The sequence below is a fragment of the Chelonia mydas genome, chromosome 1, assembly GCF_015237465.2.
Source record: "Chelonia mydas isolate rCheMyd1 chromosome 1, rCheMyd1.pri.v2, whole genome shotgun sequence".
Classification (NCBI taxonomy): domain Eukaryota; kingdom Metazoa; phylum Chordata; order Testudines; family Cheloniidae; genus Chelonia; species Chelonia mydas.
Window position 1 is genome coordinate 3,076,622 of NC_057849.1, and position 14,966 is coordinate 3,091,587.

General features: G+C 44.9%; 2 protein-coding genes across 2 annotated transcripts; both read left to right on the forward strand.

The window, feature by feature from the left end:
- The first annotated feature begins 1,536 nt into the window (after positions 1-1,536).
- LOC102933375 (olfactory receptor 52R1-like) lies at positions 1,537-2,481 on the forward strand. The gene has a single exon (XM_037889590.1). It carries the CDS (start codon positions 1,543-1,545, stop codon positions 2,479-2,481), a length of 939 nt encoding a protein of 312 aa, XP_037745518.1. The 5' UTR covers positions 1,537-1,542.
- Positions 2,482-10,044: 7,563 nt separating this feature from the next.
- LOC102933149 (olfactory receptor 52J3) lies at positions 10,045-11,043 on the forward strand. The gene has a single exon (XM_027832908.3). It carries the CDS (start codon positions 10,045-10,047, stop codon positions 11,041-11,043), a length of 999 nt encoding a protein of 332 aa, XP_027688709.3.
- Positions 11,044-14,966: the final 3,923 nt, after the last annotated feature.

Sequence of the window (14,966 nt, forward strand, 5' to 3'; positions counted from 1 at the left end):
AGGATAACTTTGCATTTAACTGTATTAAAACATTTTATATGCATGAGCCCAGCTCACCAAAGGATCCAGATCAACCCGTATGCCTGCCCTGGCCACCTCATTGTAACCACTCTGCCAATCTTTGGGTTGTCCACAGATTTGATCTGCAATGACTTCCTATTTGCTTCCAGGTAATTGATGAAAATATTGAATAGCATCGGGCCTAGAAATGATCTCTGCACAACCTCATTAGAAATGCCCCCTGCCCCTCCGCTGACAATGGCCCTTTGACAACAGCTTTCCAAGACCTGTCAGTTAGGCAGTTTTTAGTCCATTTTACATATGCTCTACTGATATTATACTGTTCATTTTTTATCTGAATGTTGTCCCCTAGTAAATCAAATGCTTTAGAGAAATCAAACTTTATGCAATTGAGTGGCCCCTTTGATCAACCAAACTGCTACTCTTATTAAGGGATAAACGTGTTAATCAACTCTGTTGTTTTTTGGCATTAATTAAATTCTGAGACTATTTTAACTAATCCCAGACCAGCTTTTCCACTGCTTCCTAATCTTGTCCAATCTTTTTTTAAAACTTTCCCTTTCTTTTTGATGTTTAACACAGACCTGCCCTGTATTTGTCTCTCTTTTTTTGGCTCGGCTGCTGCCTGATCATTTATTTCTGGTTCCGAATGAGATTTGTGGTGGATCGGTCAGTTCGTAACCCTGGTGTTCGTATCTCTAAGGTTCTACTGTCGATGCTCTTATACTCCCTCCTTGACTGCTAATGGACTGGAAAGTATTTTCTCACCTCATGTGATATGAGTAACTCATATTGCTTCTTTCCAAATGCAGAACGAATATATTTACTGAAGAAATCTACCTTCTTTGCAACATTAACATGTTTTCTTTCTCCCTCTAGGAATTGGCCTAAAACTTTTCGAGGATTTATTTTGTTCTTAATATACTGAACAACCTCCTTTGTGATCCTGAGACCTGCCACACATGGATTTTTCCCTCATGTCTTTAATGTCCATGATCAATATTCACAACTTCAATTTTGTATTATTTACTATTTATTTCTCTTTTTTCCATGTGTTATATATTGCTCTTCTTCCCTCCACCCCTGCAAAAAAATGTCTTCGCTTTGTCACTGAACCAGGTGTTTATCCAAAGCTGTCCACTTCTTTGACTATGGAATTGTCACTTTCTAGCTATCTAATAAACGCTTCTTATAGAATTCCAATTTTCCCTCCCCAGTTTTCTGTCTAATTTTTTCCGATATTTTGCCTCAGCTTTGAGGAACTAGCTCTTGTGAAACACTAAGTGTCTACAGTTATTACTGGTTGGGAACAGTTCTCTGTTTGACCATTTGAATGTAATCAGCTCCATTTTTTAATTTTCCTCTCCTCTATCACACACCCGTTTCTTTCTCTCTCTATCCAGGAATATTTACTGCGACCATCACCCGAGACCCCGGGCACATACAGAAATTCCAGTGAAAGTACGATATATGCAGGAGACACCATTCTGCCTCAGAGTTGGACACCTTCTCCCCTACTCCATGTCAGTTTCCAACACAACTCACTTCACCAACCCCTCCACCTTCATCCTGCTGGGCATTCCTGGCCTGGAGGCAGCCCATGTCTGGCTCTCCATTCCTTTCTGCACTGTGTATGCCATAGCCGTCTTGGGGAACTTCACCATCCTGCTAATAGTGAAGAGGGAGCCAAGCCTCCATGGGCCCATGTACTATTTCCTCTCCATGCTGGCCTTCACTGACCTGGTCCTGTCCACGTCCATCCTGCCCAAAATGCTGAGCATCTTCTGGTTCAATTCCAGGGAGATCAATTTCAGTGCCTGCCTCACCCAGCTGTACTTCATTCACTGCTTCTCAGTGATGGAGTCTGGGATCTTTGTGGCTATGGCTTTGGATCGCTATGTGGCCATCTGTCATCCCCTGAGACATTCCACTATCCTGAGAAACTCTGTGGTGGCCAAGATTGGCCTGGCCGTGGTGCTGCGTGGAGGCATGCTTGTACTGCCCTTTCTCCTCCTGGTGAGGCAGTGGCCATATTGCAGAACCAATGTCATCCCCCACTCGTACTGCGAGCACATGGTCATGGTGAAACTGGCCTGTGCAGACATCCACATCAGCAGTTACTGTGGCCTCTTTCTGGTATTCTTTGTGACCGGTGTGGATGTGTTTTTTATCTCCATGTCCTATATCCAGATCCTCAGGGCCATCTTCAGCCTCCCCACTAAGGACGCCCGGGTCAAGACTTTTGGGACCTGCAGCTCCCACCTCGGTGTTATTTTAGCTTTTTACTTCCCCGCTCTCTTCTCCTTCCTCACACACCGGTTTGGGCAGAATGTGCCCCTGCATTTCCACATTCTCATGGCCAATGTGTACCTCCTGGTGCCCCCCATGCTGAACCCCATCATCTATGGGGTGAGGACCAAAGAGATTCGGCACAGGATGCTCCATCTCTTTACTCATTAAGGGATTTAAAAGTGTTCTGCTTGTGCTCTGGATCTCAGACTAAGCTCTGTGTGGAGCTGGCTGGTAACATGGTGCTGGGCCCTCTTCTCTGAGTCACTTCTTAGATAGTCAAAAAGACATTAAATCCTTTCCTGGCCTTACTGTGCTGTGTCAGTGTGACAAACAGGGGAATTGTTCTGTGTTCAACTCCTTAACGTATTGGGATGCCACATTTGGAAGCTGTATAATTAGTGTGTGTAGGAGATAATAACCCTGCTGATATGCTAATTGGTAATGATTTCTTCTGTATAATCCAGGCTGTTACAATATCAGCCTGCAGGAAGAAGGAACTTTCTTCTTGGATGCCAGAGGGAAAGGGGAAAGTCCTAGGAGCTGCTGAGGAAATGGGAGAAAGTCTTCTTTGTTCCTTTGCAGCAGTGGGAAGCTGAACGCTTCCAGGGGTAGGGGAGGTTGAGACCAGCTCCTGCCCTGCAGCATCTCCTCAGGGAGGTAGGAGAGTCTATTCCCTATCAGGGACAAAAATGTTCAGGTTGCTGCTAAACAAGGGACAAACCCAATGCTAGGGATCTTAGGAAGGTTTGTCCTGGAGGGAAGCCCAGGGAAGGGTGATGGAAATCATAGAAACCACTACAGAGGTGGATGAGACTTCTCTTAACACTGCAGCAGGAGGTAACAACACCTCACGGAGGGAGGAGGGTGTAGCTCCTGTGTCAAGGTTCCTTCCCCACTCTGAACTCCAGGGTACAGATGTGGGGATCTGCATGAAACCCCCCCCTAAGCTTATTCTTACCAACTTAGGTTAAAAACTTCCCCAAGGTGCAAACTTTGCCTTCTCCTTGAACAGTATGCTGTCACCACCAAGCATTGTAAACAAGGAACAGGGAAAGAGCCCACTTGGAGGCATCATCCCCCCAAAATATCACCCCAAGCCCTACACCCCCTTTCCCGGGGAAGGCTTGATAAAAATCCTCACCAATTTGCATAAGTGAACACAGACCCAAACCCTTGGATCTTAAGAACAATGAAAAATCAATCAGGTTCTTAAAAGAAGAACTTTAATTAAAGAAAAAGTAAAAGAATCACCTCTGTAAAATCAGGATGGTAAATACCTTACAGGGTAATCAGATTCAAAACATAGAGAAGTACACCACCAAGTGTTTACATTCCATCCAGCACAGCTTCTTTTACCAGCCATTAAACAAAAGTAAATCTAAGGCATTTCTAGCTAGATTACTTACTAACTTAACAGGAGTTGTGAGTCTGCATTCCTTATCTGTTCCCGGCAAAAGCATCACACAGACAGACAAACCCTTTGTCCCCCGCCCCTCCAGATTTGAAAGTATCTTGTCCCCTCATTGGTCATTTTGGGTCAGATGCCAGTGAGGTTACCTTAGCTTCTCAACCCTTTACAGGTGAAAGGGTTTTGCCTCTGGCCAGGAGGGATTTTATAGCCCTGTATACAAAATGGTGGTTAACCTTCCCTTTATATTTATGACAGCCTGTCCAGGCTGTTAGCTGTGAGGCAGTTATGGCTAGCTGGGGTATAGATCCCACCCAAGAGAGCATAGGGGTATGTGTCTTAGAGGGGTCCCAGAGTAGGAAACTGGGGGAGGAATTGGGAGAACAGGAATGACTTCTCACTCATCACATCAGGGAGGATGGCCAGGACAGAATGGGTGGTTAAGCATTTGTGCACTCACGCACTCAACCCATAGCTCAGGTTTTGAGAGGAAACTGTGTAACTGACATCCCAAGGGAGCAGTCACACAACGGACCTCCTGGGGATAGAGAGAGGGGGAAGGGAGGGTACTTCAATCCAGGTCCTGATTATTCATGAATTTGTTCCTGACATGCTTCTGAAAACTAACTCTGTCTCTTTAAGACAGGGTGTGGATCCCACTGAAGAAACGGTTGTCTGTGGAAATGCTAATGACCCACCTGACACAGGGGAGAAGGAAATTCCCTGGGCTGGTAAGACACAGAAAGCATCTGTGAGAGAGCTTCTGGCACAAGACACACATCTTAGCCCAGAGAGCACAGCTCCCAACCCTTTATGAATGGGTTGGGGAGTCCCAGTGCTTAGAGTGGGGAATCACAAGAAAAGTCCAAAGGGGAGGTGGATTTTTTTGCATGGGTTTTTTTGGATGTATAAACCTGGGTTTGGGAAGCAGGTCCACAGAGGGCTAGCCAACACTCAAATTCCCTTTACATCATAACCTCACAAGATCCTGGTATACCATGACCCGAAAGATGACCTTTGACTGAGATCCCTACCAACAGGGAGGGTTACAAGTTCTCCACTTTTCAAAAGAATACCTGGTCAAAAAGGGATGCTCTCCAGCCCCTCCAGCCCGGTAAAAATAAGAGAGGGAGGGAGGGAGGGGAAGAGCAAGTAACTGAGGGAGGTTGGATGGAGTGAGAGGGGTGGGACCTAGGAGAAGGGGCGGGACTAGGGTGTTTATTTTTGTTAGTCAGAAATTAGAGAACCCTTCTGACCGGGACACTGAGGGGAAAGGAAAACCACTTACTAAACACATGTTAAGGTTCAGAGAGGAGTTGAAAGACACAGTGGGTTTTGCAGAAACAAACTGTCCAAGCAGAAGGTGTAACAAAATGAAAAGTCTGATAAAAGTGTACCTCTGACAAAAGATTTGTGTTATTGTTCAATCTCAAGATGCAAAGTTTGTTGCTAACAATAAACCTTATAACAAAGAATTCGATACTGGTGGTAACTCCTATGAAACGGTATAATGTGCATAATTTTGGGGGAAAGCATTTGGACATGGTAGGAGTAGTAAACAAGAAGCCTTATGGGGATACTGTTTCTCAGCTAGCACCTGTAAACAGGCTCAAAGTTTCTCACAGTAGGGAAACCATAATCAACATGGTCTGCTGTGTGGAAGGGGAAACTGAAGCACCCCCACCTCATGGCATTGGTGAATATCTGTATTGAGTTTTCCCCAGCTGGAAAAGTTCAGTGCTTATCAATGGTGTACAGATACAGAGAGAGGTTTTCTAGCGACCCGGAGAAGGCACATTTGCTGACTTTTAATATCAATAGGCTGATCTACAAAGAGTTAAAAGGTACATAGAACTTTGCAAGAACGCCTGTGGATAACACTACAAAGTTTGCAACACTTGAATGTGTGAAATGCAAAATAGCATATGCTCAGGAATACGGGCTTATTCTTTGTCCTCTGCTTATTGAAGGAGGGGCAGACTGGGTAATATAATTACACTGGTCAAGCTTCAGACCAGGGCAAGACGAGAAAGCTCTGGGTGCTAGGCTGGGGAGACGGGAGAAATTGACTGCAGTCTCTTTATTGTTGGTTCAAGAATGGTGAAAGCATTCCTATAAGTGCAGCTGGTGTATCCCTGTCTGTGTATGGCTGTGTAAATGCAAGGCCTGGTGAGGCTTTCCATTTGTCAGAGACTTACAGCATGAGAAGGAGCCCAGATTAGTTTGCCAGAGGACTCGGCGGTACCCCAGTTTCAAGTTGCATCCCCAGGGAAATCCATAACCTCTGCCCAAAGAACAGGCCATGCTAGAGCATGAGTCCATTCCCTTCTTTTCATGCGCTCAGACACTGAGACAGAAACCATGGTAATGGCAAGGAAGTCAGGATCCTGGATTCCATCTGTTGTTATCCGTGTGTCCTTGGCCCAGTCACATCTCCCTTTGCCCCAGTTTACCTATCTCTATAATGGGGATATGATCATAGTGACTTTCATTTGCTAGTTCTTTGGAAGATCCTTCAGTGAAAGGTGCTGCACAGTCTGGTGATAGTTAATGACGAGAATTACTTATCGCTGATTACCTTCCTTCCTTAGAAGTTTATTAAGGTCAGGCTTGACAAAGACCTGGCTGGGATGATTTAATTGGGGATTGGTCCTGCTGTGAGCAGAGGTTGGACTAGATGACTTCCTGAGGTCCCTTCCAACCCTGATATTCTATGATTCTATGATTCTATGATCACTTAGCGATAGCCCTGTGTACCTGAAAATAAATGCTAGTGTCTTCCCTTAGTGATCGTTCTCCAGATCTGTTTGTCTACTATCTACCCATATGTCCTGTGAATTTACAGGCTATCAGACCCTTCGGAGACCTAGGCATTATCCCTAATTTTCCTAATAATGGACTAGAATTTTAAAATATACACAAATACATAGAGCAGGCAATTCCTCTCTGACTCAGCACAGAGCTCAAAAGTTCTCATCTCCCTTTGGGAAGGTCCCTTAATTACTGTTTACTGCTAAAGATGGATAAAGAGCACAGAAGCAGAGACATGGAAAGAGAGATTGTCAGGAATCTCTCTGGTCTCGAGCCTGTTTGTGTGCTTCTCCACTAGAGGCTGAGCGAACTCCCATGGGATTGCACAGAGCTCTATTATAAACAGTGCACACCGCCAATTCGGCTCTCGGCATGGGATGCTCCTGCAGATGCTGGGGTGAGAGAAGTGTGGGACACGGCTACCTGAGTGGGATTCCCAGGGAAGACACTTGTGTCTCAGCATTCACGGGTACCCATCTCTTCCTGAGGAGCTCACCTCTCAACAAACCCAGGGAAACGTTCACATGGTGTGATAGACAGTAAGTCTGGGGTCCTTTCCCCTCTGCACAGCCATTAAAAATCCCAGGTCTCTTGCCAGAGCTGATGAGTTTGTTCCACTCTCATGAGCCAAAATGTCCCTCAGAGCTGTTTCCACAGCCCCAGGCTGCCTGATGGCCTCTGGCCTGGAGGTGGCTGTATTTCAGTGGGCACAGAGTATCCTTCAGGATCACAGGCATTAGTTGATGTACACTACAAGGCCAAATTCTAAGGCCCTGGCCTGTATTTTGCTCAGGCCTCACTGAAGCCAAACTTCCCTTTGAGTAAGAGCAGAGGAAAGATCTCAGGGGCCAACTGTATGTTAATGCACTGACCCTGTCACCTCCTCCCCTTGCATTTCAGGGCTCTGGTTGTGAACAAGGTAACCGTTACCTGACTTTTACATCCTGGGAAGTATGGAGGTGCTAGGGCTCCTCCCTGGGAAAAATTCTACAGGCGAAATATGTATTATTTATACTATTTTCTTATCAATTTTATAGTTTAGAGTTTCAATGTAATTCAATGTTCACTTGTCCGTGTTTTATGAGACATAGCAAATATAAATGCCTGGTCTATTTTCTTTATCAATAGATTCATAGGGTTTAAGGCCAGAAGGGACCATTCAATCATCCAGTCCGACCTCCTGTACAACACAGGCCATTAAATTTCACCTAGTTACCCCTGTATTGAGCCCCATGACTTGTGTTTAACTGAGGCCTGCTCTGTGATAGTATTTTACATCTTTGAATCATAGAGCCAAAGGGTTAGAAGATACCTCAAGGCTCAGGTAGTTTAAACCTCTGCAAAGATGAAAGGTGTGTTCTGTATAAACCATTCCAGACAGATGGGCATCCAGCCTCCTTTGGAAAAGCTCTAGCGAAGCACCTTCCACAGCTTCCTGAGGCATCTGTTCCATTTTCCTCCTGTTCTTCCTGTTAGGAAGTTTTTCCTGAGATTTCATCTAAATCTGCTATGCTGTAATTGAACCCATTGCCTCCTGTCCTCCTTTCAGTGGGAAAAGAGAATAATTTTTCTCCATCCTTTTTTATGGCTTCCTGTCACGGGCCACGCAGGTTTCTTCCCCCTTCTCCCTACGCCCTGTGTTTGAGCTGGCAAAAGAAAGGGTCTCAGAAACCTCTTGCAGGTGCTTCAGCCATGTTTCTTTATTTACAAAAAGAACAGGAGTACTTGTGGCACCTTAAGGACTAACAAATTTATTTGAGCATAAGCTTTTGTGGACTACGGCCCACTTCATCGGATGCATAGTAAGAAGTAAGAAGATATTTATACATACAGAGAACATGAAAAGGTGGAAGTACCCTTACCAACTCTAAGTGGCTAATTAATTAAGAGGAGCTGTTCTGAGCAGGGGAAAAAAAAAAACTTTTGAAGTGATAATCAAGATGGCCCATTTCGGACAATTGACCATTTTTCTATTTACTTCCAGGTAATTGATGAAATTACTGAATAGCATTGGGCCTGGAAATGATCTCTGCACAACCTCATTAGAAACGTCCCACCCGCAGCCCCCCCACTGACAATGGCCCTTTGACAACACTTTTCCAAGATCTGTCAGTTAGGCAGTTTTTAGTCCATTTTACATATACTTTACTGATATTATACTGGTTTCAGAGAAGCAGCCGTGTTAGTTTGTATCCTCAAAAAGAAAAAGAGGAGTTGTGCAACCTTAGAGACTAACAAATTTATTGATGAAGTGAGCTGTATCTCATGAAAGCTCATGCTCAAATAAATTTGTTCGTCTCTAAGGTGCCACATGTACTCCTTTTCTTTTTGCTGATATTATACTGTTCATTTTTTATCTGAATGTTTTCCCCAAGTAAATCAAATGCTTTAGAGAAATCAAAATTTATGCATCTCAGTGGTCCACTTGATCAATCAAACCTGTACTCTCATTAAGGGATAAACATGTTAATCAATTCTGTTGTTGATTGGAATTAATTATATTCCTGGAATTTTTTTTAACTAATCCCAGACAGCTTTTCCATTGTTTCCTAATCTTGTCAAATCTTTTTTTAAAACTTTCCCTTTCTTTTTTAATAGTTTATCTTTAACACACAACTGTCTTTTATTTGCCTTTCCTTTTTTGGCTCTGCTTCTGCCTGATTGTTTACTTCTGGTTCCAAATGAGATTTGAGGTGGATTTGTCAGTTCGTAACCCTGGTGTCCGTATCTCCAAGGTTCTACTGTCGATGCTCTTTCACTCCCTCCTTGACTGATAATGGACTGGAAAGTATTTCCTCACCTCATGTGATATAAGTCCCTCATACTGCTTCTTTCCAAATGCAGAACGAATATATTTATTGAACATATCTACGTTTTCTGCAACATTAACATGTTTCCTTTCTCCCTCTAGGAATTGGCCTAAACCTTTTCGAGGATTTCTTTTGTTCTTAATATACTGAACAACCTCCTTTGTGATCCTTAGACCTGCCACACATGGTTTTTTCCCTCACGTCTTTAATGTCCATGATCAATATTCACAACTTCAATTTTGTATTCTTTGCTATTTATTTCCCTTTACCGATGAGTTATATATTGTTCTTCCCCCCCAACAAAAAAATGTTTTCACTTTGTCACTGAACCAAGTGTTTATCCAAAGCTGTCCACTTTTTTGACTATGGAATTGTGACTTTCTAGCTATCCAATAAGTGCTTCTTATAGAATTCCAATTTTCCCTCCCCAGTTTTCTGTCTAATTTTTTCATCCCAATAATTTTTTTCCGATATTTTGCCTCAGCTTTGAGGAACTAGCTCTTGTGAAACACTAAGTGTCTACAGTTATTACTGGTTGGGAACAGTTCTCTGTTTGACCATTTGAATGTAATCAGCTCCATTTTTTAATTTTCCTCTCCTCTATCACACACCTGCTTCTTTGTCCCTCCATCCAGGGATATTTACTGCGACCATCACCCGAGACCCTGGGCACATACAGAAATTCCAGTGAAAGTAAGATATATGCAGGAGACACCATTCTGCCTCAGAGTTGGACACCTTCTCCCCTACTCCATGTCAGATTCCAACTCAACTCACTTCACCAACCCCTCCACCTTCATCCTGCTGGGCATTCCTGGCCTTGAGGCAGCCCATGTCTGGCTCTCCATTCCTTTCTGCAGCATGTACACCATAGCCGTTTTGGGGAACTTCACCATCCTGCTAATAGTGAAGAGGGAGCCGAGCCTCCATGGGCCCATGTACTATTTCCTCTGCATGCTGGCCGTCACCGACCTGGTCTTGTCTACGTCCATCCTGCCCAAAATGCTGAACATCTTCTGGTTCAATTCCAGGAAGATCAATTTCAGTGCCTGCCTCACCCAGCTGTACTTCATTCACTGCTTCTCAGTGATGGAGTCTGGGATTTTCGTGGCCATGGCTTTTGATCGCTATGTTGCCATCTGTCATCCCCTGAGACATTTCACCATCCTGAGAAACTCTGTGGTGGCAAAGATTGGCCTGGCCGTGGTGCTGCGTGGAGGCATGCTTGTACTGCCCTGTCTCCTCCTGGCGAGGCAGTGGCCATATTGCAGAACCAACATCATCCCTCACTCGTACTGCGAGCACATGGTCATGGTGAAACTGGCCTGCGCAGATATCCGCATCAGCAGTTACTACGGCCTCTTTTTGGTATTCTTTGTGACCGGTGTGGATTTGTTTTTTATTGCCATGTCCTATATCCAGATCCTCAGGGCCATCTTCAGCCTCCCCACAAAGGACGCCCGGGTCAAGACTTTGGGGACCTGCAGCTCCCACCTCGGTGTTATTTTAGCCTTTTACATCCCAGTTCTCTTCTCCTTACTCACACACCGGTTTGGGCAGAACGTGCCCCTTCATTTCCATATTCTCATGGCCAATGTGTACATTCTGGTGCCCCCCATGCTCAACCCCATCATCTACGGGGTGAGGACCAAAGAGATTCAGGACAGGTTTCTCCATCTCTTTACTCATAAGGGGATTTAAGTGTTTTCTGCTTGTGCTCTGGATCTCAGAAGAAGCTCTGTGTGGACCTGGCTGGTAACATGGTGCTGGGCCCTCTTCCCTGAGTCACTTCTTAGACAGTCAAAAAGACATTAAATCCTTTCCTGCTCTTACTGTGCTGTGTCAGTGTGATAAACAGGGGAATTGCTCTGTGTTCAACTACTTAACCCATCGGGATGCCACCTTTCTAATTTCTGTTAAATGGACCCATGAAGCTCTGCCCTCTGCCCAATTCCTTCCTCCAATGCCCAGTCCCTGCTCCACATCTCACCTCAAGCCTCCAACCATTTCTGTGCTTTACCCCAAAAGGCCCCGCCCCTCTTGTTCACTCCTCTCCGTGCCTTCCACCCTCACTCGCCGAATCACCTCCCTCTCCCACCACCTCAGCAGGGCTCCATAGGATCCGGGGGTGGGACTGGAGCTGCTGCAGCCTTACAAAGAGCCTGCAGTGAGTACAGTGAGGACACAGTGTCTGGCCGACATGCCACTTAGGAGCAGAGAGGGAAGCCAGGGTGAGATTATGCATCGTACAGGTTGTGGGCCCTACAGCTCATATACAAAATTCTGAGGGTATAGACCATTATTTCTTTAGCTTCTGGCTCCCTTTTGTTCCTCCTGCAATGGGGATGGGCTGGGAGCTGTTTGCCCTGAGCCAGGCCTTGAGGACAGGGCAAGGGATCAGCTTTGAAGCTAGGTGGACAGCTTTGAAGCAACAGCGGAGAGAGGCAGAAGGATCAGCCCCTGTTTTATCTGGGAAGCTGGGATGCTGGACAGAGGCTGGGGTGGCTGCAGTAGCTCACATGGAGGGAAATAAACCACATACCTGCCATTAGCCGGGTATTTACAAAAATACACGGCACCTTATCTGTAAAGGTTATGATCTACTGAATATATTCATCCTAGTTGTATGCATGCATCATTTTTCTATGTGAAGTTATGAATACTGGCCATGTACTTGTTTACTTTTAAGTAGCCTCAGTGCAGCAGTTGGTTAGCTTCCTGAGAACAGACTATTCTCAGTAAGTGCCCAATGAAGAAACACGTAAGCTCACCATGAAGTGGGAAACGCCAATCCACATCTGAGCTTTCCCAGGAATGTGGCCTGGCTGGTAAGGAACTGAGTCAGGCATGGACATGTGACCTGTCCATGTGACTCCAAAGCTCGATCTTGGAGATGATTTCTGGATATGAGAGAGGAAGGGGTTTCCACACACAAGAGAAAGTCTATTTAAGCCCCTGGGAAACCCCTCTATTTGGTGTTCAGCTTGCTGACAAGGTAGCCTCTCCACCCCAAAGGATAACTGAAAGAAACTGGAACAAATGACAGTAACCATGGGGGTGTGAGTGATTGCTGGGCCCAGACTAGAAGGAGGCTAGTCTGTAAAATAATCTTATTGGAACATCTCTGACGTTTAGATTTAATCTGTAATCACTTTCTTACTGTATTAGGTTTACACTTGCGTGTTTTATTTTATTTTACTTGGTAATTCACTTTGTTCTGTCTGTTATTACTTGACCACTTAAATCCTATGTTTGGATTTAATAAAATAACATTTTATTTATTAATTAACCCAGAGTATCTATTAATATCTGGCAGGGGCAGAAGAGCTGAGCATATCCTTCTATCATTGTTATAGACGGCGAACAATTTATGAGTTTACAATTGTCAAAGTTTGACTCAGACTCACAATTTATCAGACCACTCTGTTTTATTAGCAAAGCTGCTCTGCTAATACATTTAGAAGTGAGCCCCCTGAGTGGGGCTTGTGTCTCTTAATTTATACAGTTTTTTGGAGAACAAGTTACAGAGAAGTTACAGACAAAAGAAGAAAAAGATTTTAGTCACCACCCTTCGAGATCCCTGAGACCAGTCACGTATCTTCAATTACCTGCCACCCTTAACAATCTCCTTTAACAGCTTCCAGTTAACTTAACTAATTGCCCTTCACACCTTCCATTCTGATGCCTGCTTCTTAGACGTGCTGGCTCTATCTTAATTGCTTTTCCATTCAAAAGCTAACTGTCCCTACGTGTGCTCCCTCAGATACTTTGTAACATGTTTTGGCATGCCCTCTCATATACAATGTATCCAGCATGTCCCCTTATACAACGTTATACTTATACAATGTTATACTTCCACACCCTGTATAAGCTTAAAACAGGGTAAAACAGATTTATTTGGGGTTTGGACCCCATTGGGAGCTGGGCATCTGAATGTTGGAGACAGGAACACTTTTTAAGCTGTTTTCAGTTTAGCCTGAATCTTTTGTGTGACGTTGTTCAGGCCTGGGTTTGTAGCAGGCAAGCTGGCTCGAACAAGGCCTGGTTCTGAAGTCCCAAGCTGGCCCTTACCTGGAGTCTGGGAGGCCCAGATTCAAATCCCAGCTCCACTGAAGATTTACGTGTACAAAGGGGGAGGGATAGCTCAGTGGTTTGAGCATTGGCCTGCTAAACCCAGGGTTGTGAGTTCAATCCTTGAGGGGGCCATTTAGGGATCTGGGGCAAAAATTGGGGATTCATCCTGCTTTGAGCAGGGGGTTGGACTAGATGACCTCCTGAGGTCCCTTCCAACCCTGATATTCTATGATAATCTATGAGCTCCAGACTGAATGACCCACCTAGTATTGCCATTTGAGTAATGTTCAGGGCACTCATGTGGGAGACCTGTGTTTTAGACCCTGGTCCAAATCAGGTAGAGCAGAGATTTTGGATCTGAGTCTCCAAACTCTCTATCAGATCTGTCACTAGAAAATGCTGACCTGTCCTGGGCACCTCACTGCAGGAGAGGGTTCACAGATGACAGTCCCATGAGGAAATACACACCTCTCTCCAGCTCATTAGCCAGGCCCCAACACACCCCAATTACTGGGAGTTAGGTGATAAAGGACCGTGTATGGGCTTTGGAGAGCAGAGTGGCGAAACTGGAAGAGCTAAGGGAGACAGAGGGATACATAAATGAGACTTTCCAGGACAAAGCAGAATGGTCCCACCCCCAGTCTGACAGCTCTGTGCTTTTGAGGAGGATGAAAGTCTCAGGGAAAAACAACTTCAAACTGGAGCAGCTGGAATCCTGTTTTCTGATAATGTCATGGTCTCCTGTCATACTGAGGATACCTCTCCAGGGGATGGAACCCTAGTTATTAGGAAGAGATAGGTAATAGTTAAGGGGGATTCGATCATTAGAAACACAGATAGTTGGGTTGTGATGACTGGAAGAACTGCATTGTGACTTGCCTGCCTTGTGTGAAGGTTGTGGATCTCCTGAGAGGTCCTGCAGGGCAAATTTAGGCTTCTAGGAAAGAGATTGAAGTCCAGGTCCTCCAGAATTCTCTGAACTACTTCCAGTTCCACGCACAGGGCCAGTGAGACAGGCAGAACTGCCAAGTATCAATGCGTGGATGAGACGGTGGTGTAGAGAGGAAGGGTTAAGATTGACTAGGAACTGCGGACACTTTGGGGAAGGGCAGAGCCTATATGGGAAGGCTGGGCTCCACCTAAACCAAAATGGAACCAGACTGCTGGCACTTAAAATTAGTGTAGCACATAGAGAATGTTTTAAACTAAGGGCTGAGGGAAAGCCGACACATACAGAGAAGCACATGGTTCAAACAGAGTTACCCCTTAGGGGAGGCTCTAGTAATGGAGATTCTCCTCGTAAAGAGGAGAGGATGGAAGATGATAAAATATGGGTAGGATCTGATGAGAAACAAATGAAAAAGAGTCCCATTCATTTACATCATGTAATGGCAGACAGCTAAAAAGTGACAAGTTTTTAAAGTGCATATATACAAATGCTAGAAGTCCAGATAATGAAATGGGTGAACTTGAGCAGTGGTTCTAAAAGCCGGTCTGCCTCTTGGTCGGGGAAAGCCCCTGGTGTACCGAGCCGGTTTGTTTACCTGCCG

What these genes read in the sequence shown, in the direction of transcription:
- LOC102933375 (XM_037889590.1), top strand. Translation starts at nt 1,543, where the DNA reads ATGTCAGTTTCCAACACAACTCACTTCACCAACCCCTCCACCTTCATC.
- LOC102933149 (XM_027832908.3), top strand. Translation starts at nt 10,045, where the DNA reads ATGCAGGAGACACCATTCTGCCTCAGAGTTGGACACCTTCTCCCCTAC.